Raw genomic sequence first — 22,613 nt, 5'->3', positions numbered from 1 at the left:
CATCACGCTCTGGTCAGGTTCAAACTCCAAAGAGGACAGAGACAGACAGCTGACAGGCAAGTCTGCAGGAAAGCGTCCACCTGCCCACTGTTGACTTGAGTTTGAAGGCACTACCTGCTCCAATGTCTCCCTTTTATATAGCACTACAGGTCTACGCTACAACACAGCCAACAGTTTTTACCCCTCTTGCCATCACCCAGACAAAGTAGCAGAAATTACAAAAACTATTACTTCTAAGGAAGGAAACCACCATACAAGTCAGTATTACACAGCACATAAGCAGACTTAAGCTTGATTTTGAGTTCTGTGTAAAATCTAGGTCCGAACTTGCTACGTAACCAGAGAGCAATTAGCCAAAGGTTTCTTCCTGTCAAAAGGCACTTTTTCCTTCCCACTGTCCCACTTCTCCTTTCTCTGGATTATTATAGAGTCTTTACCCTACAACATAAAGCAGGCAACTGTTAATGTGATTTAAGGTTATATAAATAAAACTGAATGGATTTGTATGTATATTATCTTCGGCTATCTCACACACCACAAGATGAAGATAAAATGAGACAAAAGAAATTGCTGTATAGTCTTTATTGTAATAGATGTGCAATGACAGAAAGGGAGAAGAAAGCAGGTAAACACGCACAATGACGTTGAGTATTAGGATCACAGACTCAGTAACCTTTAGTCTATTACTGCATCACTCAGCCGAGAAGAAAACGGTCTCCTAATAACAAACAACAGTAACAAACCATTAAAACTAGTACCTACCAATCACTTATTACTCCCATTAATTATTCGAAATAGAGCAAAAAGGAATGAAAAAATCTTAACTACTGTATGTGTTGTTCCACCACCAGGATCTGCTCAAAAATCCTTCTATATAACTTCAAGCTGTGCTTTTACCCACCAATCAAACTTAATGTTAATGTCTTAATGTTAAACCCACCAACCTAAACTTACATCTTCAGTTCCAGTTAAACACACCGCACAAACAAAAAAAAGAATAAGGAGTATCGTGGTCCCTTCAGTCCAGAAAGATAAAGAAGAACTTCATTAAACCTGCTTTAAATAGCACATGTCTCATATATACTGTTAATGATTGACTTTCAGTATTGTATTATCTAATAAACGTCAGATTATGGTTTTGTATATCACCTGCAACTTACCAATCATCAAGTAATCAAGCAACCCTTTAATTTACAGTTCACAGCCCTAAACTGCCCCCTAGTGGTGAAATTAGCTACTGCAGGAAGAATAAAGGAGCTTTAATAAAGGTAAACTTCTCTAAGGAACATGCATGCTGCTCAGTGTTGATGTCACCGATGCCATGTCATGATGTCACCGTGGGTCGGCTTAAAGGTTTGGGTCGTTCTCATGGAAACGGTGGATGTGGTCAGCGTACCTGAGACAAACAGCGAAGCACTCGTAAGGGTCAAATAAAACATCGCATTTATCTGCTGCATTATGTGACGAGCTTCTGAGTCCGCTGCAGGAGGCACACTCACTTTTTCGCACAGAAAGCTGAGCAGTCTCTGCCAATGCTCTCGCTCCAAGCGGTCTTATACAGCACCTGAAAATAATCACAGGTGACAGGTGAGTCCTGTTCCTCTGAAGCTGCAGATGTACCTACCGGAGGAGGCCACGCGGTACTGAAAGCAAACCTACCAAGAAGACCAAACAGTGCAGGAACAGAGTGTAGAAGAAAGCAATGGTCCTGGCCATCTTGTTGGAGAGAATCACACGTCCCTGAGAGACGCAAACAACCGGAGAGTGAGATGAGAAGTTCACACGGACACACAGAAGACGCGTCTGATGTTTGATTCAGATTCTTACCAGGCCCAGAGTTGCTTTATCCCAGGGGCTGAGGCTGAGGTATCGGCGCTGACGCTCCTGAAAACACACCGCACAGAACTATGACGACATCTCCCGGCAGCACGTGTGAATATAAAATCTAGAGTTGATTTATTTTATGATAAAACAACTGTTTGTGGAATATTAATCCATGTTCTTCTTCACCTGTTTAGACATCACTCTGCATTTAGTCATTATTTATTATCACTATCTCATAAAACAAAGAAACTCCTCTAAGAAATGACAGCGTTTAACATTTTTATTTGATCTCAAGTGTGTGACTTTCACCCTCTTGCTGAAGGAAGCAAACGGATCCAGTCTTTCCTCGTACTGGGAGGAGTAACGCATCACGGTGTCGTCGCTGCCTCCAGCCTGCAGCAGGGAGGAAACACAAGAGGGAGGGGAGACCGATCCAAATTAAGCATTCATCAGCCACTGAAACACCCAAACTGGGTTTATTTTGTGCCAGCAAACCAAACTGGACATCAGAAAGAATCTCTCAGACATACTCTGCCTGGGTAGCTCTGCAGAAATTTGATTTTCTCATAGAGTTTGATGTTGTCCGCTCTAAGGCTGTCCAGTTCATTCTGCAGGGCCTGCATGGTCTGCTGCATGGAGCGACTCTCCTACAGGCATCAGAGGGAACAAAGGGAAGAGGAATTAGCCCTCCAGCGAAAGAGACACATGAATATACGTGTGTGTGCGCGTGCATATGTGTGTGTGACTCACAGCTTCCAGCTCCTGGTTGCGAGAGCGGAACCTCTCCCTTTGGCTGGAGATGATGGAGAGCAGCGAGTCCATCTGGCCCTGAGGAAGCTCAGGCTGGGCGCTCACACCTGAACCTGCAGATAAAGCAGCACTTACATGCCGGGAATCTTTTCCTCTATTTGCATGGCTAACGTTTCAGATCAGACAGAGGCGAGCGAGGTTTATTTGATTATTAAGATAGACAGCGCTCAACTCACCAGACCCTCAGGTTTTAACTGACACACGAAAGAAAAGCACTCGAACGCCTCTAATCAGGTGAGAATCCAAAAAACAGACAAACCCCCTGCGGAGCATCCTTCAGCACATTTATCTGACTTCAATTAGAGAAGCTGTGCTAAAGACAAACTTCAGTATCAAAGCTGGGTGAATAATTCGGTTTACGAGGCGTGCCAGCGGTAGGCTTAGAAGGGAAAAACATTAAACTAATAATTTGTCATTTTTTGACACGTAGAATAGAAATTTAAGGCAACAGATGAGCCAGTGCCAACAGGCATGTGAATGCAGATTTACCATCAGTGATCTGTAACGACTCTTTTCTTAATTTGGAGTCTTCTTCCCTTTTTCTCCGCTCTGCTCATGGTTTTGAAATGTGATAATTGACTCCAATAACACTGAACATTGAATATTATCTCTCCATCCTTTGCTTTATCTGTGCGTTAATGAAAGCAGAGGTAACATTAGCATTAAAATGTGTTTGAAAAATAAATGTAAGGTGTCATAAAAAGGCGAAAGTGCCTGCTGGCTGCGAAATATGCAAACAGGAAACATTAAGTGTTGTTGTTTTTTTTCTCGGGTGGCTGTAATTTTTATGCACTTCCACATCTCGTCTACCGTGAGCTGCGTTTTCAGGCAGAAAGCTGTTGAGAGGCGGCTCATTCACACGCATGAAAAATGTGCGCAGCTTTCTATTTGACTTTTAAGGACTCAACTATACATTTATGTGACGTTGTGAAATATAAGTGTTTTGTAGCGTGCATGTCAGCCGCCTTCTACTACAGCTTATTACAGTTTTATTACACAGGTGTTGTGAGGATTATGAAAAGGTCCTTGGCTGCAAATAACCCTGGAAATATACAAATTACATTATTAGACCACCATCCACTGTAAGGTTTATGCCACTGCTGCCTTATATTAACTGTACTGTAATGACCAAAATCTTGTTTTATGTTTCATGGTTTTTTATGGTTAATCAAAATAATATTTTTAATGCTAAAACAGGTTTTTTTTCCTCCATAAATTTAATTTTATTTCCAATCATTTCAATTTTCAAATTAGTTTTACAAAAAAGATGAAAAAACAAACAAACAAACAAACAGTAAACCACATATTATCATTATTATTATCATAATTTAACTTAGATGCAGTCATTTATTTGCTTATTTCTCAGAAAAGTCCTATTTGGGTATAAAACCATGAATTCAGTCTGTTGTTTGCCAAATAAGTCATCTCATTTTTAGTTTCTGACCATTTCTACAATCTCTATATTTATTGGGGGTTTTAATGGTCTAATAAATGTGGTTTTTTGATTTTATGGTAAATGGTAAAGTTGTTTCACAGTGACTCTTTATTTTGAGCATTTCTGCACAAAACATTTGCAATATTTTTTTATTGCAAATTAATATTTTTTTTAGTTTTTTAAATCCTTTGTCCTTTCCAACGATTTCTAAACAGTTTGATATTGTCACCACTTTGATCATAAATTAAACTGCGGGGCCACTTTATGGCTAAAGGTGGCGTTTCGTTTTGGGATGACATGTGAGGAATCCAAATAACAAACAAACACATCATGATCAAACATCATCAACTTTCCATTTCATCCCGGCGACCTACCGATAAAGGTCGCAGAGGCCTCTTTGATCGGCTCGGGGATGTTGCCCATGTTGCTGACCTCTGACCCGTCTGCATCGGGGCGCGGCAGGGAGGACATGGCTTGGACGGTGCTCAGGTCGTGCTCCAGCTTCAGGATCAGCTCCTTCTGCTCGGCGCTGGTACGCACCGCGGCTGCAAACTCCACCTGCAGCTCAGAGTAACGTCCTGAAGACAGACAACAACTTTAAGACCATCTCTGATTCAAAAAACTTCCCAACTGTAGACTTTAAAAAATTTTTTTATAATAAAACATAACCCAACATAACTCACCTGTAGCTGCTGATAAAAGGCAGAAGCAGTCCAAAACATCTGTGAAAGCCCTTTTCTTTGTTTCTAACAAGCTCAACTGATCTCTTTCTCTGAGAATACTTCTTTTACAGAGTGAACGCGGAACAGAAAAACAGCCACAGCACACTTTTAGTATTTGTATAAAAGAGATTTACTTCAATTATCACACCTAGGGTGCATGTGAATAATAATGATGATGAATCAAATGTCAATCATAACAAATACATTGTGAACATTTCATACAGTGATATTGCTTTTCAATGTTGTAGAAGGGACTGTTTTACAGTGCTGAGAACAAACAACATGATACGTTTAGTAAATAGAAAGATAAAGAAACAATGATACATGAGGAAAAACAAACCAAAGGGAGGGAGACCGTGAAGGAGTTAAAAAGCATCTCAGGAGTGACGGAAGTGCGGAGAGGGACGGGGAAGGAGAGAGGGGGGAGGAAACGACTTTCAAAAAACATCTTGACCATCCCTTTACAGTCATGCATCCTTTTGTACTACAACACACACGTACGCGCACGCACACACTCATTAAAAAAATAAGCATTGGGAGAAAGTGATGAGAATTATTACTTTCACGTTGTTGATGACATGTTGGGGGGAGGGAAAAAAAAATCAAAGAAAAAAAAAGAACAATACTCTGAACTTGCTAAAGCCTCAACAAGCATCTTAAAGCTTTCCAAAAGGGGAGGGAAGAGGTTAGGGTGGGGGTAGATGGGGAGGAGGTTGGGGGTGGGTGGGTGAAGATCTCCCCAGGTCATTTTGGTTGTCAGACTACACTGTGGTTTAAGCTATGGGTGAACTGAAGCGACGACACTAGCAATGTACAGGGGTAAAAAAAAAAAAAAAATGCAACATTTTAAAAAGTCAGCGACCTTTTTCCAACAGAAGAGGATAACTAACGTCACTATTTGGCTTTTTGCTTCCTCTTTTTTTTTTTTTTTTTGTTTAAATCTTAAGTCTTGTACTGAATGAAATGTTTTTTATCCCGGAGCCGATCTCCGAGGCTTAAGCGTGAAAGACGACGGGGAAATGATTTTAAGACTTAAAACAATAACAAAAGCCATGTGAGTAAAGTTAAAAGGGGGTTAAGGGAGGGGGGGAGGGTTTAAAACATGAGTGTATTGTGCTGTATTATGTGTGTATGTATTACTGAGTGTGCTATGCATACAGCACCGCTGATTCAGAAAGTGTTTCCTTACAAAAACCCACTTCATAAGATATATTTTAAAAGTATTACAAAAAACATCTGAGGTCTCTCTCTCTCTCTTATTTTTTTTTCTTCTTTTTTTCTCCTGAATATGGTGACCAGTGCTGCTGTTCGGGCTTCCATTACAACTAAAAACATGTCAAATGAACAACCACTACTTCAACAGATCATACAGTAAAGCTTTACGACTTCAGAAAACATGATATGATATACAGCATCTGTTACACCTTTACAATGTTATTCAACAGTGTATAGAATCATCTGATTTAAATTTGTAGAAAAATATCTGTGGATCATGGAAAAGTCCTGAATCGTCCCTTCTCTCCTCCTGCCTTCAAAACAAAAGCATACCGTGACAATAGTGAATTAATAGCTACTCCATCGACCGTATTTACACATCTCTCTCTTTTTTTTCCTCCAAATAACCATCAGAATTGGCACGTGTCATTATCAATACCTGTAGTGCCGTTTATCAATGTCACAGCAAACCTGACACAAACAGAAAAATACAAAAAATGCCCTATGAATAAATTCAGTGTTATTACAGTGTATGCCATTTCTGCATGCTTCCTCCTTCATTCAATGCTCTGGCCTTTTTCGCTGCTAGTCAGTTTATATACAACGTAAGTAATGCATTGTGGGAAAAAAATAAACAAACAAACAAACAAATTAGTTTGTAAATAAAACCCTCTCCGGAGAGCTGATGGAAGTCGAGTTTAAAGTACCGTGAGAAACAAATTTCAGGTCAGGACGCGAGATGCATCGCGAACGAATCGGGGGGAATCCTCTACATCTAATGACATCACTAGTTTGGTGCCCTGCTTGGCAGTTAAAGGCACAAATCTGATGATCTCACACGGTTCGGGTGAGCGGATGGATCAGGCTATTACAAAAAAAAAAGAAAATAATTACTGATGGGTTAAGTGCTCATACTTTACAGTAGCTATTCATCACCATAAAACAAACACACTGTGGCTGTCCAGTCCAAGCGGTCCCAACAGAAGGCAGTATCACTATTCAGCGCGCAGCAGGGGACAGATGTCTCACATCAGTCGACGGCAGGGAGAGCCGACGTTTGGGCGATTATTTTTTAACAACTAACAGACGCTTTGGAAAGTCCGATTTAAACTTTTGACGGGCTGCCGCCTTATCTCGAGTATACGCTGAGGGGAAAGTGGGAGGCTATAAAAAAAAAACGTTGGGATTTGTGAATAGAAAACAACACGTTTGATACTCATGATATCTACACCTGCACAGGACAACGGCCCGCCTGTCACACAGTCATCTGTAGTTTGAAATAAGGGTTGGCTGGACAGAAACTCAGTTTAATCACATAGAAAACATGGGTACAGCTATCTTATGATTCTTTTTTGTTGTTGTTTTTAGTGTTACAATGTGGATAAGCATCTGTGCTTGGTTTACAACCACTTTTTTTTTTTTTTTTTTTTAAAGGCATACACTTCCCAGGATCCCGGGATCGTACTCTTGTTGTAGTGTTTACAGACCCTGTCCTGGTAAGTCTTACAAAGATCCTAATAAGTGCTTCGTTACTAACTGCAATAGAAATTCTGCATAATCATAGGCTGGCTATCTCTGCTCGATCTGGCGTAGCACACCTGCTAGCTGGTACACTTCTCTAATCTCAATTTGGCAGATATGACCTCTTTCAAGTTAACATGCGTTCGTATGTTTAGGTAATTTCACTTGACCTATTTGACAAAGTGTATAATTTGGACCAGTTAATTAAGTTAATGTGATTAATGAGTGGGCAAGGTCTACATCTAAAGAAAGCTGCGTGCCCTGCCGAGCAGTAGTGTTGGGCTTGCCCAGGAAAAGGGAAAAAAAGGAAGGACAAAAAAAACAAACAAACAAACAAACAAACAAACAAACAAATATTATTGGAGGATAGAAAACAGGAAAACAGATATGCTATCATATATTCACTGATCTTGATATGTCCTTTGATTCTCTATTTAGCAGTTTCTTTTTGTGTGTGTGTGAGCATAACAGTTGTGGTAAGAGCTTTTTATGCTTACGGGAGCATGAACTGTAGCAAAACACATCTTTCAAAAGCTATTGAAATGACACTAAACTTTAGGATTCATGAATATACAAACAAATGAGAACTAGTACATCTTTGTAAATATTAACCAATACTGCCGGCAGTCTATACGTCTAATAAAAATGTTACTTGCCCTCAGGAACAGTATAATCCCTTAAAAAATAGACAACTCAAATGATAAGACATTAAATGAAAAATACAGCACCTATAAATAAGCGGAATAAAAACCAAACTATAAATGCAAAATAGCAATAAAACCAAGCTACAGTAAATCATAGTATTACACTACTTTGTGAGAAGATTAATGTAATGGTAACGCATCAAACAGCTTAAAGAAGGGTGTCAGTTGTGCACTAGTAGTGTGTGCAAGATACGAAATATGACCCCACTCATCGGAAACACTGAACACTCGAGTCTCACGCACGCTTTGTGCACACGCATGTATTGACGACAGGCGTGCGTGCACATGCATCCACGCAAACTCTCACGCACGCTCACAAACACACAAACAAAGGGGAGGCAGTGGGCTGACAGGCACTGAGGGCTTGTGTGGGACAGGGAGGAGGTGATATGCCTTATAATTTGTAGTGTATACAGTAGAATTCAATGCAAAAAAGACTTACATCCCTGGATACAGGAGAGACTGGAGGAGAGTGGTAACTACTCACACCAGGGTTGGGGCGAATTCACCAGCAGAAGTTTCTGCACGCTGCAATTCATTTGCTTAAAAAAAACCCAAAAAAAACCCCATTTTCCATCAAGAATTTCATTATTGACAAATCGATCGATCGATCGGTCCAATTCTGAGTGAACTGACCTCAACCCTGACTTACATGCAGGCAAATAACAAATGCACACAGACACACACGTACACACACTCTTCCTGATTTGGCCTATAAAAAGATGTGTGTTTGTGAACAGAGAAAATTTTGTCGGTGGTGCGGACATACACGCACACACGCGCACACACACACACAAACACACCCACCCAGCAGGTCCAGTGCTGGGCAAAGTTGTGACGTGCACAACCAAAACAACGAGAGACACGTATAGTATCACCATGTCAGACAGCTACAGTACTACGTGAATTCATTGTATGTCAACAATGCAACATTATTCCATTCTAAGGTTGTTGTTTCTTTCTTTCTTTTTTTAAACAGTAACTTGTTATTCTTGTCTTTTCTGTTCTTATTTTGTACTAATTAAAAATGTTTCCTAAAATTCCCTATTTTTGTACTCTTTAGAGTCAATAGACTGTGCAATCTCTTATTGGCAACCAAATTGCAATATTTAAAAACAAAACAAAGAAAAAACAGATCATCCTTCATCCTAAAAAGAAGGGTTTAAGGAGGCAAAAAGAGGGGTCCTTCTTTCCTTCCTTCCTCTTCAGATGAGTGTGTGTATTTTGTGAGGAATTACACATCCTTCTGGCCATCACATGGCTGTCAGCAGGATAGGATATGGGACACAACAGGTCAAAGTTCATCGTTCTTACACCAGTAACCATGGCAGCTCAGCCAGCAGGCCTTCAACTACCCTCTTAAGAGTGTAGGAGTGAGATTAAAAAAATGAAAACATGCTGCCATTGAGAAGAGAATACACATACACACCATTTCTTTTTTTTCCTCTTTTTTCTGGGTGTGTATACACTCTCGCACACACACACACAGGTGCACACTGACACAACCCCTAACATACAAACACACGCACACACACGCAGTGAGTGAAAAAGGCAAAGGGTTTGTAACAGTCACTCTACAGTGTGAAAAATGAGGCATCTCACTGAGTGAGGGGAGGTTTGTGGACACTTGGGAGGTGAGAAGAAGAGCGGAAAAAAATCTCCTTTAAGAAAGTGAGAGTTCTTGTAAGAGAGTTCCTGTCTCTATCTATCATCTATCAGTGTCTATCACTGTGACAGCTGCTGTGTCAGGCCTTGCCTGTGTTACTGAGTCCAGGTTTCAACCCCAGCTGTGGGTCAGACCCCAGCTCAGGACTAACCAGTCTGGTGCACCAGTGGCTGGTGATAGGGGGAGGTACAGCAGGGCCAGAGGCCAGCAGGACGGCTAAGTGCTTTTCTCAGTACAAAAACAAAACGCAGTTTTTAAAAACAAAAACAAACAAAAAAAACCAGGAGAAACAATTAAGTTCTCTTATTTTGTTCTTCTACGTATTCAGTAAATCTTCTTTTTAAGGGTTTTGCCAACCACTCTTTGTTTCTTTCCTCTTTTTGGAAAGCTTCTACGTAATAAAAATGGCTGCTGAGCTTGACTTTGGCTGTGTCCACTCTCCAACTGGAACAGAGCAGGAGGGGTCCAAGGTTAGAGGTCGTGAGGTTATGAGACGAGAAGGATGAAGGATGATCAGGGGGAGCTAGAACTCCCACTCTGAGGGATCCTCTTTGCTGGCAGCCTTCTCCAGCCTGTGGATGATGTTATTGAGATTGGCTGCTTTCTTCTTGCGCAGATTGTTGTCCCTGGGGTTCCTGGCAGGGCCAGAGGCTGGGATGTTAGTACTAGAGGCAGAGCTACTGGAGGATGCCTCTGTGAGGCTGAAAAGCCCCAGTCCACCCTGTCCACCGCTGGAGCCCGGCCCGGCCAAGCCTGTGGCGGTGCAGTCTAACTGGGCAGGGGAATTATTAGAGCCCCCTGCCTCAGACTCAGCCTCCATGTCGTGGTCTTTGCATGCTCCTCTGTGATCCTCCAAGCCAATGCCCAGAGATTGGCGTGTCTCCACTGTGCCCTCAGATTCCGTCCCATCGCAGCTGTCCCCTTCTCCTGATTTGGACCCACGGAGGGAAGGCGATCCCGCTTCGCTGCCAGGCCCTACCCCTCCAGCTGCCTGGATCTCCTCTATGAAGAGCTCTCGCCGAATACGTGACCTAAGAGGGAAACATGAGTTCAGTCACGCTAATTAAATCCTGAAATTCAATTTGTGGAATACAATACACTCTACTAATGTCAAAATATTTTCGATGAACAGGGAACAGCTTACGCATTTGGACTAACAGTGCAACAAAAACACAATGTGATCTGGCAGAGTCGTACACAAAGATTTAGACAATTCATTTATCCGCAGATAAAGTCAAGACGAACCCACTAATGTATTTCAATAAAACAAGGAATTTGAACAGAGGTACTATTCACAAAGACATGAGATCCTTATCGTGTTAACTTCAGGTAAACTATATTTAATCCATCAGAGAGCAGCTAATAAATGCAGAACAACAGAAAGAATTTAGCAGGAGTCCATCTTTTTTTCTCCTAAATGCTGACCTGTAGTTATGGAACCAGTTGATAACAGTACTGGTCTTTAGGTTGAGCTGGGAGGCCAGCTCCTCAATGGTTTTGGGGGAGGGGTAGGGCTTCTGCTGATAAGCCCTTTTCAGAGCCTCCTTCTCCTCAGGGCCCAGCACCACCCTGGGCTTCTTCAGCTGCTGCTGCCCTGGGCTCTGGGAGCCCTGCATGTACTCTGACCCCACCAAGCCTCCGTCCACAGAATGGCCATCACTCAAGGAGCTCAGCCGCCTCTTCATGTATGCTGGATGGGAAAGAGGGAGAAATGGGTCATCCAGTGAATACATTAATAAATCTACAAATGAATGGGGAGTTTCAATGATAAAGCTGGCAACACCAGTAAAAACCACAGATGCAAACTACAGTGCATAACAGAGACATTTCAATACAAGTGAAGGATTACATTTAAAAATGCATAAATAGCTGTACCACATGACATTTAAGCAGTTATATAAAATGTGCTGCATTAACATATAAAGACAGCAGAGCAGCAGAGAGGTGGGACTTCAGCTGGAACATAAACAGGTAAAAGATTTGTCAGCAAGGTTTGCCATTCAATAAGAAAACACTGATTGCCTTTGAATTTCCGCTGTTAATGTGTAATCGTGTTTCCATCAAAAGCCCTGAGGCAGGAGATGGAGTCTCTCTTCTCGGCAATAACCCCTATTACTGAGCTCTGAATCAGCTGCAGTTGAGCCAAGCTCAATGCAGATTAGCAAGATGATGACAAAGACTTGGAGTAATAAAGCTGCTCCGTTTTCATACAGCGTAACAGGTCTGACAACTAATGCCGCCAGCCTCCCAATCAGCCACTAGGTGGTGCTCTCGTCTTTCTCACCAGTTGTAACAATGAATGCATCTCTTCCATTTTACAGCAAACAAGCAGCACCGTTCACTTGGGGCGCCAGCAACTGAAAATGAACAGCTCATGGCAGCTTCGTATGAGGTTGACATTTTCCCAACCCCAATACATGCTGCCAGATACATTAGTGTTGCAGGGAAAAGCCCCTCAGAGCAAGGTTAGAGCGCTCTCAAAGTTGTGCGCCGCCTCGCAGGCTTGCACCACAAGGGTGAGAGGTCAAATGTGGTAACTTTGGACTAGGTCCATGTCTTTCCTCTGGGCTCTGCTGGTAGCCAGAACTATTGCCCATTGCTATTTGGATGCATTACTCTTGGTCAATAATCTAACATGAAGCTGAATGTAGTGCAACCCCACCAGTCCAACCCCCCGACCACACAGGCGTAAGGTCAGTTGTGTTTTTCGCCCTTGTGCGTAGTTTGTGATATCAGCAGGGTAAGCTGATCCTGGACGGCTGTGCCCACTGGCAGGTTCAAATATCCATACCCTGTTTGCTTCAAGTGGGCAGTGCGGGGTCACTGTGAGGCAGCGAGGGAGGAGGGGGAGGGTTATGAAGCAGGCCTATTGGGGGTTTTTGATTCCTAAACGTATCCTCCTGACAGAAAAGAGTGCAGGATGATGGAGTGATGGAGCGGGCAATGGGCTAATAAATGATAAAAATATGAGCTTATAGACACTGATGATTATTATGTTGATGACGATGATGAAGAGTAGTGCTGATGACTGTGAGTAAGCAGGCCCCCGGCAGTCGCCTAGCTGTCACATTGAATACAGTACGTGATGTCTGCAGTCCTGATTGGTACTGACATCACACCAAGATGACTGTGATCTGCACAACATGCTCTGCTGTCCTGCACAAAGGATATTGTGTGCAGATGTGCATGTGTAATTCAAAGGCTGCTGCTTGTGTGTGGTTTTTTTGCTTTGTTTTTTTGTGAGCATATTTCTCAAATAAATGCATGCTTAAGCACAAAACATGAAAGGTTTTCTGAGCCTTTCGATTATTATTTCTGACAGCATGCTGTGCTGTATATAGAGTATGCATCTATTTCTACTCATTGAGCTTTTTGTTACACACACACACACACCTTTCTTCTCCAGGCGTTTCATGTCCATAAGTTTCTCCACGCTGTGTGGGTCCTGGAGCCAGAGCTGCATGCGGACAAAGGGCTCCCTGCCCTTCAGGCTCAGCTTGTGCCAGGGTTTAGGCCTGGCCAGCAGGTCTGAGACAGAACCCTGAGTCAGACCCAGGATAGTCTCCCCAAACAGACGCTGACCTGGTTTGGAGAAAGAAAATGGAACCAGTTAAACTACACAGAAAAGTACAACACCACAATTGAGCATAAGAGCAAAAAACAAAAAAAAAAAAAAAGGTCTTACCCAGGTTATTATCGGTTAGCACCTCCTTAACCTTCTTGGTGATGGCATAGGTATCAAGCTCAGGAGACATTGCAACCATCTCCTGGATGCTCAGACCCGAGTGACCTGGTAGAGGCAGCGGGGTGCCCGGCTGAGACTCCCCACCTGAAGGATCCTCAGACGGAGGTTTGAGACTGGAGGACTGTGACGCAAGTGGGTCCCCAGTGAGACCATTGACAGATTCTTCAGCTGAACTGAGGGGGGACTCTGGAGCGGGGCTGCAGCTTGCTGATGTCTTGGGAGTACCCTCTGCTCGAGCACGACACAGAATGAGAAAGTTCGCACAGGTTAGGCGACGTGTAACTATGCGAGGCGACACTAGTTTCATCTCCTCTCCCTGCTGGGTTCAGGAGGGACTTCAGTCAAATTACATCGACTAATTTAACTCCTGTTGAACAAACAGCAAAGGTGCTTAAGTTTTCAGTTTGAAGCCTTTTTGGCTTCCTCCTCCTATTCCTTCATCTCCCTGTCTCTGTCTGTGTAGTGCCGCTGTGCAGCTCAGCAGGCTGGAAGAGAGCAGTCATGAGGAGCTGTCAGTGTACATTAGCTGCTGTTTACACCCCCAGAGAGAAAAAGAGACACACACGTGCATGTACGCACACGCACACATGCGCGCAGACACACACATGCAGAGCTGCCATCTGGCGCTGCAACACTAACTTGTCTATGACATGACAAACCAGCAGCTTGCTGGCTGACACTGCCACAGCACTGGGGATGTGGGGGGAGGAGGGGGATAGTGGGAGGAGAAGTGAGCAGGAGGGGGGAGACGGTGGGTGGGATGGAAGCAAGAAGGACGAGGGGGATGAGGAGGAGGGCGGGTGGGGTGAGTGACAGAGTGACAGTAACAACTAGCCACTAGCTCTAATCAGGCTTTCAGAGTAGCGTTCCGGCATAATATATGGTGTGTGTCGGTGTGTGTATTTGCATGTGATTTGTTTACCTTGGTTCTGAGTTTGCTGGATGTGTGCGTTTTGCCCCTGGTCTCCGTTGAGCCAAGGCTGCATGCGGAGGTACGCCTCTCTGCTCCTCTGGTTCAACTTGTTCCACGGTTTGTGTCGAGACAGACTGTCGGTCAGTATACCCTAAACCCCGCGGAGGGAGAAGACTTCAGACGTGCAACCAATGGACAGTCAAAGCAAAGCCATGAAACTCTGGAACTGCCCCTAAACCTCACCTCTTTAGAGTCCTCCTGGTTGTGGTTCTCTTCTCCTATCTGGCTGGACATGGTCCTTCGCGGATCCGTCTGCATGTTGCTCCACCACTGCTCTCTCCAGTAACCTGCTCCTCCGGCACTTCCGGAGCGGGACAGTCCCTCTGAGCCCCGACCCATCCTGAGAGCTCCATCAGCAGACATATCGACCCCCGAAGAGCTGCGGCCCTCTCTCTTCACGCTGGAGCTAAAGTCCAGAATTGGAGACGGGGATGAGGGCGAGGACAAGAGGGAGCTGGGAGGTTTCTTGAGGGAAAGGGCCAGGGGGTTGTAAGGGGGAAGCGGGGCGGTAAGAGATGAGCTCAGGATGTCCCTCTGTGATAGTGACACTGATGACGAAGAGGAAGATGATGCTTTAAGGATGGGCTCCAGTGCGGCCTGTTGGGCTTCCATCTCCCTGCGAGCTTGTTCTAGGATGGAGCGGATGGCTTCGTCTGATCCGCTCCCCCCTCCACTTCCTATTCCACCTCCCCCTTTCAGTCCTGCATAGGACGGCTGAGCATGAGACAAGTCTACAGAGAGGAGAAAAACGGCCTTCATTACAGACACAGCCATCATGGGCACCTTAAATGCCCCGGAGAAGACGGGGGGGGGGGGGGAAATTAAATAAATAACTCCAACTTACCAGCTTTCTGCACCTGCAGCTCTCTTTTGGCCTGCTCCAGTATGGACTTGATAGCTTCATCAGAACCTGCCTCTGGGGTGCGCACACGAGCGGTGATGTTACCTGGAAAGAGAGGATGAGGGAATGGGAGGAGACGGAATACCTCGTCAGATTAAAACGCTGGGAATACTAACAGAACAGATAAAGAGGAGACGCTGATGGAAGAATTACACCATAGCACAGCACAAAGAACAACATTCCCACCACTGAGCTTCAAGGCAACTACACTGGAGGGATTGTCATAATTTCTCAGGTCCCTTTAGAGCTTGCACATGCACACGTGCTGCAGGGTTCGTATAGTAAATACTCCCCGCAGAATAACAACTACCAATAAAATCCCTAAATACACATGCTGGCTTTTCCTTTGACGCAAGTCACTGAAACTGTGCGGTTACCTTCAAGGCACATTTATATCTGTATGCCTGCCCGCAATTAATATATGGCGACATAGGCACACACAACACAGAAACATCCCAACACAAACATGCCACACAGACAGAACGTGCTAGAATCTCCGTGTGTGAAGGGGACAGACCTGTGTGTGAAGCTGTATCGGAGAGGGTTCTCCGCTTCGGAGCGTCCTGAAACACTCGGCTAAGCTGGGGCTGGCCTGAGCCCTCTGTTAAAAACAATATACCACACACTATGTTACAGCACTTGTGTGTTTTTTTCCTTTTACAGCTAGACTAAATGGTGCCTTACAATGCTCTGCAAACATAATAAGTGTCTGTTCCTTCCAATGCACATTATATAGTACCATAAATGCATTGATCTTAACCATCTGTGGCCCAAGTAGGATTCCAACTTCTACCTCCAAAAGTTATAATAAAGCCACCACAGAGACGGCCTAGTGGCAGCTATCAAACATGGGAATACCAACATGGACCATCTATGACTCGCTGGCAAATTGTGGTATATTTTTTATGTACCTCTGAGACCAACTTCAATCAGCAATGTCTTGATGCGTTAAGAAAGGCAAGCCCAGGCTAATCGAATCTACCCGTAGTTAACAGTACCCCTGCCTTTCTCCTAGTTCCCACCGATCAATCCTATTGATGTGTGAAAGGTTTCTGTATTGACCACGATAGCTAGGAGAGGCTCTTGGGATCAGTGCGTGACTAGGAGCTCATTCAAAAAACACAGGTGGGGCACAGAATGGGAGTTAGGAAAGAGAAAGAAAAATAAAAAAGCTAGTCCATATTGACAAGCTAATCAGTTGCTCTATGCAGGGCTTTACACACATACACACAACATGCAAGACACACACACTCCCCCACGCACAGACAACAATACAGGAACGCAGACTCACCTCTCTGCCGTCCCTGGATGCTGCGCAGAGCGAGGATGTTCTGCTCATCGGCGAGGAACTGCCTCATCTTGTGGAACGGCTCCTTCCCCCTGATGGTTAGCTTGTTCCACGGCTTTGGTCTGGCCAAGATCTCGCTGACTGATCCCTGGGACAGTCCCAGCACATAATGACCAAACACACGCTGACCAATGTTGTGCTTGATCAGCTGCTCTTTCACTTGCCGAGCAATCTCCGCTGTGTCCATGTCCTCCCCGTCCAAAACACTTCCTGTATTAGCATCAGAGTGGCTTGGTGATGGGGAGGGGGCGCTGCCAGCTGTACTGCTCCCGTTAACAGGAGCCATGTCAGGGCTGGCTGGAGGTGGCTGGGGGCTGCTGGCTGCTAGAGGGATGGCAGCAGACCCTGAGCCAGGGGTGGAGGTAGGGATGGAGCTGAGGGTTGGCGTGAAGGGGGTGAACAGTAGAGCCCCACTGGGGATTCCAGAGGACTCCTGCAAGGCTTTTGAGTAGAAGGTCTGGAGCAGCTGCCGCTGAATCAAGGAGTTCAAAGCCATCTTACCACCCACCAGAGGGAAGACGGGGGAGTAGAAGTCCTGTCCAATGCCCGTAGGAGCGAAAGGGAGCGTTTCACTGCTGTTGCTGCTGCTGCTGGTGGTGGTGGTGGCAGTGTTGAGAGGGTCCGTGTGAGTGCGAGACAGGGGGCGCTGTGAGGAGGACGGAAGAGAGGGAGGGGGAGGAGGGGGTGAGGAAGAGGGGTCGCTTGGCGCGGTCTCCTCCTTCGCTGTGGACTCTTCTGTCCCTTTTCGCCCGGCTGACCCTACAAGAAAGGTCAGACACACCATGCATTATGGGGGGAGTCAACAAAAAAGGGGTTCCAAAACGAGAGAGAAAAAATAAAATAACAAACGTTGAAAGTTGTCTTAATCAAGTCTTTTTCAAATTAGTGAACTCTGTTTCCTTTTTTGCCAACCCCCCCAGGCAAGTGCCCATGCATTTGTGATTTCAACCTTTCTTGTAAGCCACAGCCTGGAGGGAAAAAAAAGGACAAACAAAACAATTGACACTGTGCCACTTAGGCAGATTAGCTTGGCCCAGGGCTCAGTCTCTTTTTCCCTCTCTCTCTGCTGCAGGCAAAGCAGAAGTAACTGGACAGAGCAAGATGATGTCCTTAGATAGCCAATACACCAAGTCCTCTTCCATGCTGCTGCAGTGTGTCCTTACACACCGATTTATTCCATTGTAGGTGTAGTAACATTGTTTTTAGTCCAGAAAAATACATCCAGGTGAAAAAACATAAATAAATAAAAAAAACTTCTGAAATTAGTTTGGCTTAACAGAAAAAAGACGCATGTCACCAAAAGACAGACTGCACAGCTCTGCTGACTCAAAACAAAGGCCCTCGGCTGCTTGTCTCCTAGAGAGTTCTACTGAATACATTTTTCTATTCACCAGAACAAATACAGACAAAAAATATATTTTCTCAGTCTTGTAACTACTAGAACCCATCTTGATAATAATCGCTGGGAGAAATATTATTCTAATGCATAACCATTGAGACTTAACATGATTGAGTAAGACAGTAAGCTCCTCTCACTGTGAATGTTAATCAATTCAAAGCTATTCAGCTATTCATGCCTAAAGCCATGACATTTCAAACCCATAAACACTGTTGCAGAGGGCAAGAGTCCTAATGTCGGGGGCATTGCACGTTGTCCTCGTTCTTGTGTAATGCGGCTCCGTTACCGTTCAGGTTGACCTCCTGCTGGGGTATTTACAAAACACCAAAGATGCCTTTTCCTCCCTTCCATGAAGAGCGGGACTACACCAGCAACATTTCCAAACCATGAGAAAGTTTTGCATGACTTTTGCATTATTTTTTTTTTCGACCAATGAACCTGTACATGTGGGCTGCTGTGGTGCAAATAATTCCGCAAACATTACGAGTTAAGTATTCTCAGAGAAAGACCATCTATATGCACACAAGATTGTATGCACTTCCCTGATGACTTGAACTGCAGCTAAAGCCTCATAATCTCCCTTGACCTTCTCTCTTTTTTTTGTTTTGTGAAAGCAGTTTGTCCGGTGTCGATGAACCCGGTCCTTACAGCAACATAAGACTTACCGCTGAGCTCGGTGTTGGCGATGCGCAAAGCGGCGCTCTCCGATTGAAGACTTCGGTTCCTCTCCAGTAACAGAACCTCCAGGGGTTTGGATGAGTCCTGGCAGAAAGGAGATCAGAAACAGAGGGGGAAATTAAAGCTTTTGACACAGCTTTTCTCCAGCCTCTCCTCTCAGATGGTCATGTTTACTGATCTAGTTGTGCAATTTTTGCTTTGTCAATAACTTAGTGGCTGCAACCTCAAGTCTACAGTCTGCTGCTTAGTCTTACCTGCACAGAGTCGGATGCTCCAAACTCCATAGCCTTGAGGATACTGAGAAAGGAGGGAGGGAAAAAAAGCAAGCATGAGAAAACCGCCAAATATACACAAACACACAGGATGCTAACTTTTCTATGTCTTTCTTTTTAATGACAAAGAGCGAGACTGACGATACAAAACTACAAACACAAAGGCTTCGCCTACGTAAGGGCACCCAATTGAGTTACCCACATTAAATGAAGAGACACATCTTCTGTTTACTGCACGTGTCTAAAGACATCAGACTCGTGCAATAAACAGATCTGTACAGGACACACAAATGCCTGTGTTCACTCCTCACCTCAACTCCTTCTTCACCTCCTCATAGTCAGCTTGCTTCTGCAGCTTCTCCTCCAGCTCCTACACATTGCAAAGATGCAACAAAGACAATTAAAACAATAATACAAATCAACACTTGGATCTCAGTAGATCCTGCGTTTCTATTATTTACTTAACTCTACACAACGAAGGGTGTAAACTGGTGAATAGGGTTAAGCAAACGGGAAAAAGACAAGCTACGTAAGTTAGTAAAACTTACGTAGCTTGTCATTATAAATGAAAAGTTAAAGTGGCTTCCAACCAAAATCAGATGTTTGTTGCGTTGGTACCTTCAGAACTTTGGATTTGCTGCTAAGCTGCTGTTCCAGCTGTGAGATCTGGGAGCTGGTGGTCTCTCGGAGTTTGGTCAGGCTGGCCTGCAGTCTCTGCACATCTTCCACCAGCTGGGCAGTCTCTCTTTCTTTGGCCCTGAGCTCCGCCTCCAGATTTGAATGGGACGCCACCTCTTCCAACTGTTCCTAAAGTCCAAAAAGTTAGGCAGTTTAACTGAGTAAGTCTCCAGCCACATATAGTCTCAAGTTCTATCAAATGAATAATTTCATCAGTGGATGTTTTGTGTCAAACAAAGCTGATCAATATTGATTATCTCGTCAAAAGGCTTACTTCTTCAGATTCATAGCCACAGATGATGCAATCAATCACAATCACTTCATACCAAAGGAAAGTAGATAACTTTGGCGGAACAGTAGTAGCTGTACACTAACCAAGTCCCATGTCTGCAAGCTATTGGTTAAATCCAATAAATCAGTTAATCCATATACCAATCACATCTTACTTCTTAAGGAAGCTTAACTGGTTACTCCAGCATCTGACCTTTAATACCAGTGACTAAAGTCTATCCATAAAGTGAGGCTTAAAGCTATAGTCACTAGGGAGACCAGGGCACGGCAATAATTACTGTGACCAAATGCAGTGAACCAGCAATCTGGTCTGCCACCACTCGCAGTCAGTTGCCATCTTTAAAGCAACTTGCATTAAGATGGTAATAAAAAGGCAAAAAGACTCTTGCTGTGATCAGTGTGTAACTGAATGGGTTGATTTGGCAATTACATAAAATCTGTTTGTGATAATGGTGATCAACTGTGGCAAATCTATTGGCATCTACATACAACGAAACTCACATTATCTACTCGTAATCAGAATTCAGTCAGAACCTCATGGATTTGTAACAGAAATGAAAATGTTCCTCCACAAATAATGATATAGTTGCTGCAGGACAGTGATTTAAAAATGATGATGTGCACAACCTAACATATATACAGAAATATAACCAGAAGCAGGCAACCACTTGAGCCAAGCTCCCAACTGCAGAGACGGACAGCTGAGTTGCGTTTATCGGCACATGCTCGCTCAGACTGCCAACACATTGCAATCAATCTGTCTGTGTTTAAAAATTAAATGGCAATTATTTGCAAACCTTCACCAATCTGTCAGAGTGATGGCAGTCGGTCCGAGCTGGACTGTGTGTGTTTGGAGACAGGCTGCCTCCCACAAGGGGATCTATGCAGTCGCCTTGCGATCAAAAGTGGTCTGCTAAAGGTCGATGGTGTTGCATGCTCAGCCTTTGGATGATCAGTTTGTTCCAGCAACGACTTGCAAAAGATTTATTTAAATCACTGAGCAACCGCCTATTTTTCCTAGTGGCAAAGAGGTTGCCACCCTATTTTTACTCTAGTGTGACTGAGCCATTAATCAGTCTGTCAGTGTAGCATAAAAAGGCCAAGCTGATCTTTAGCCTATCAATCCAGTGAATGAGTGAAACGTGTTACCGTGTTTGGGTCAGCCTTGGCCGGGCTGCTGAGCTGCTGGGATTGGTTGCTCAAGGACAGCTGCTCTCTGACTGACTCTGCCTCTCTCTGAGCTGCTTCTGCTCGCTGGAAAGAAAAAGAAAAGGAGAAACGTTCAGGGAAAATTCTGTGTCGCAGGTTCCTACAGTTAAAACACTATTAATCTAAAGTTTAACGCAGATCACTTCTGTGTGAGTTCAGTGTTAATTTTAATGTACACGCTTTCCCGTTTTCCCTACTCAACCTGTCTCATTTTTTCCGCTAGCCCTGGAGAAAAAATTAAAGAGCTATTTAACACATCCTTCGAGACAGACAAAATGGGAATAGTGAGCCCAAGAAAGCGGGAATAAAAGTTTTTGTTCATATGCAAAACCCCTCCCCTTTTACTCTGTTTAAAATCTGTCAAATCGGTGACCGTTGCTCATTGACAGCAAAGACATCTGTGAAGGAGAGGAGTACAATGCTGAATGCACAACACTAGCAATCAAACTGAACAAGTTTTTCAGTACACAATCTTCTATCAGTCAACTGCACTTTTTATTTGGAAAGCGAGTCAGCCCCTTTCAGCGTAAATAATGATATACTTCAGAGTGGAGGGTGGCTGGAAATGCGATGTACAAATTTAGAATGACAACCAAGAGCGAACATTTCCTTAATTAAAAATCTCAAGTTATTCCTGAGCATTGAGATGACACCCGCTGCCTGGTGTTTACTGCTAAAGTGCCGTGCTCCAGTAGGGAATCATCTACCACGCCGGCCAACTTGCCATCATTAGGAGTTACAGGGAGCCGATTCCACAGTGTTCCTAATTGCAACCATATTGAGAGCTGTTATTGACTGGGTGGGAGTTGGACTGCTAGTTGCAAAAGAAAATCCTGTTTTCCATTTTCTTCTTATAAAAGCATATAAAAAGTCTGTGACTGAGCTGGAGGCCATGCTGTCATCCTCTGTAAACCTCAAATCAGAAGTGTGAATAGAGTGTGTGTTTGTGTGTGCGGCATTATAGTCGGAGTGTTAACCTTTAGGCTAATATTAACATTACATGCCTATGCTACCCCTTTAACCACAAATCATACTCTTGGGCTAATAATGAAAGTTAACAACAATGACATTAACAGATACCACAGGAATATTTACAACACGAGGGCAGAGGGCAGACCGGGGGGCTTATTTCAGCTGGATGGGTTTAGTAGGTGTGTAATAAACAAGCAAAAGAAACAGCAACCCTCGCAGTGATAAGCAAGCCACATCTCATGGATTCTCA

General features: G+C 44.0%; 1 protein-coding gene across 3 annotated transcripts in view; it reads right to left on the bottom strand.

Moving 5' to 3' along the window:
- Nucleotides 1–567: 567 nt before the first annotated feature.
- Nucleotides 568–22,613, bottom strand: part of LOC309688027 (protein CASP-like) — a 62,148-nt gene continuing 40,102 nt past the window's right edge. The window contains exons 10-23 of one of the 3 annotated variants that reach the window (XM_082503444.1): nt 21,332–21,436; nt 19,832–20,020; nt 19,525–19,583; nt 19,196–19,238; nt 18,929–19,025; nt 16,808–17,623; nt 16,034–16,117; nt 15,460–15,561; nt 14,799–15,346; nt 14,565–14,706; nt 13,583–13,870; nt 13,291–13,479; nt 11,323–11,587; nt 4,898–10,928 (exon numbers count right to left, since the gene is read on the bottom strand). In XM_082503444.1, the coding sequence (XP_082359570.1) occupies nt 10,421–10,928; nt 11,323–11,587; nt 13,291–13,479; nt 13,583–13,870; nt 14,565–14,706; nt 14,799–15,346; nt 15,460–15,561; nt 16,034–16,117; nt 16,808–17,623; nt 18,929–19,025; nt 19,196–19,238; nt 19,525–19,583; nt 19,832–20,020; nt 21,332–21,436 (3,435 nt within the window). In that variant the 3' untranslated portion in view covers nt 4,898–10,420. Of the gene's footprint in view, nt 1,397–1,499; nt 1,565–1,659; nt 1,741–1,827; nt 1,885–2,133; nt 2,218–2,354; nt 2,472–2,574; nt 2,688–4,443; nt 4,648–4,897; nt 10,929–11,322; nt 11,588–13,290; nt 13,480–13,582; nt 13,871–14,564; nt 14,707–14,798; nt 15,347–15,459; nt 15,562–16,033; nt 16,118–16,807; nt 17,624–18,928; nt 19,026–19,195; nt 19,239–19,524; nt 19,584–19,831; nt 20,021–21,331; nt 21,437–22,613 lie in introns of those variants that run through there. The other 2 variants (XM_082503446.1, XM_082503445.1) reach the window with 2 other exon arrangements.

This window comes from Aulonocara stuartgranti (genome assembly GCF_965226115.1).
Source record: "Aulonocara stuartgranti genome assembly, chromosome: 14".
NCBI classification, from domain to species: domain Eukaryota; kingdom Metazoa; phylum Chordata; class Actinopteri; order Cichliformes; family Cichlidae; genus Aulonocara; species Aulonocara stuartgranti.
Note: the sequence above shows the minus strand (reverse complement) of the source record. Positions and strands in the feature narration are given on the sequence as shown.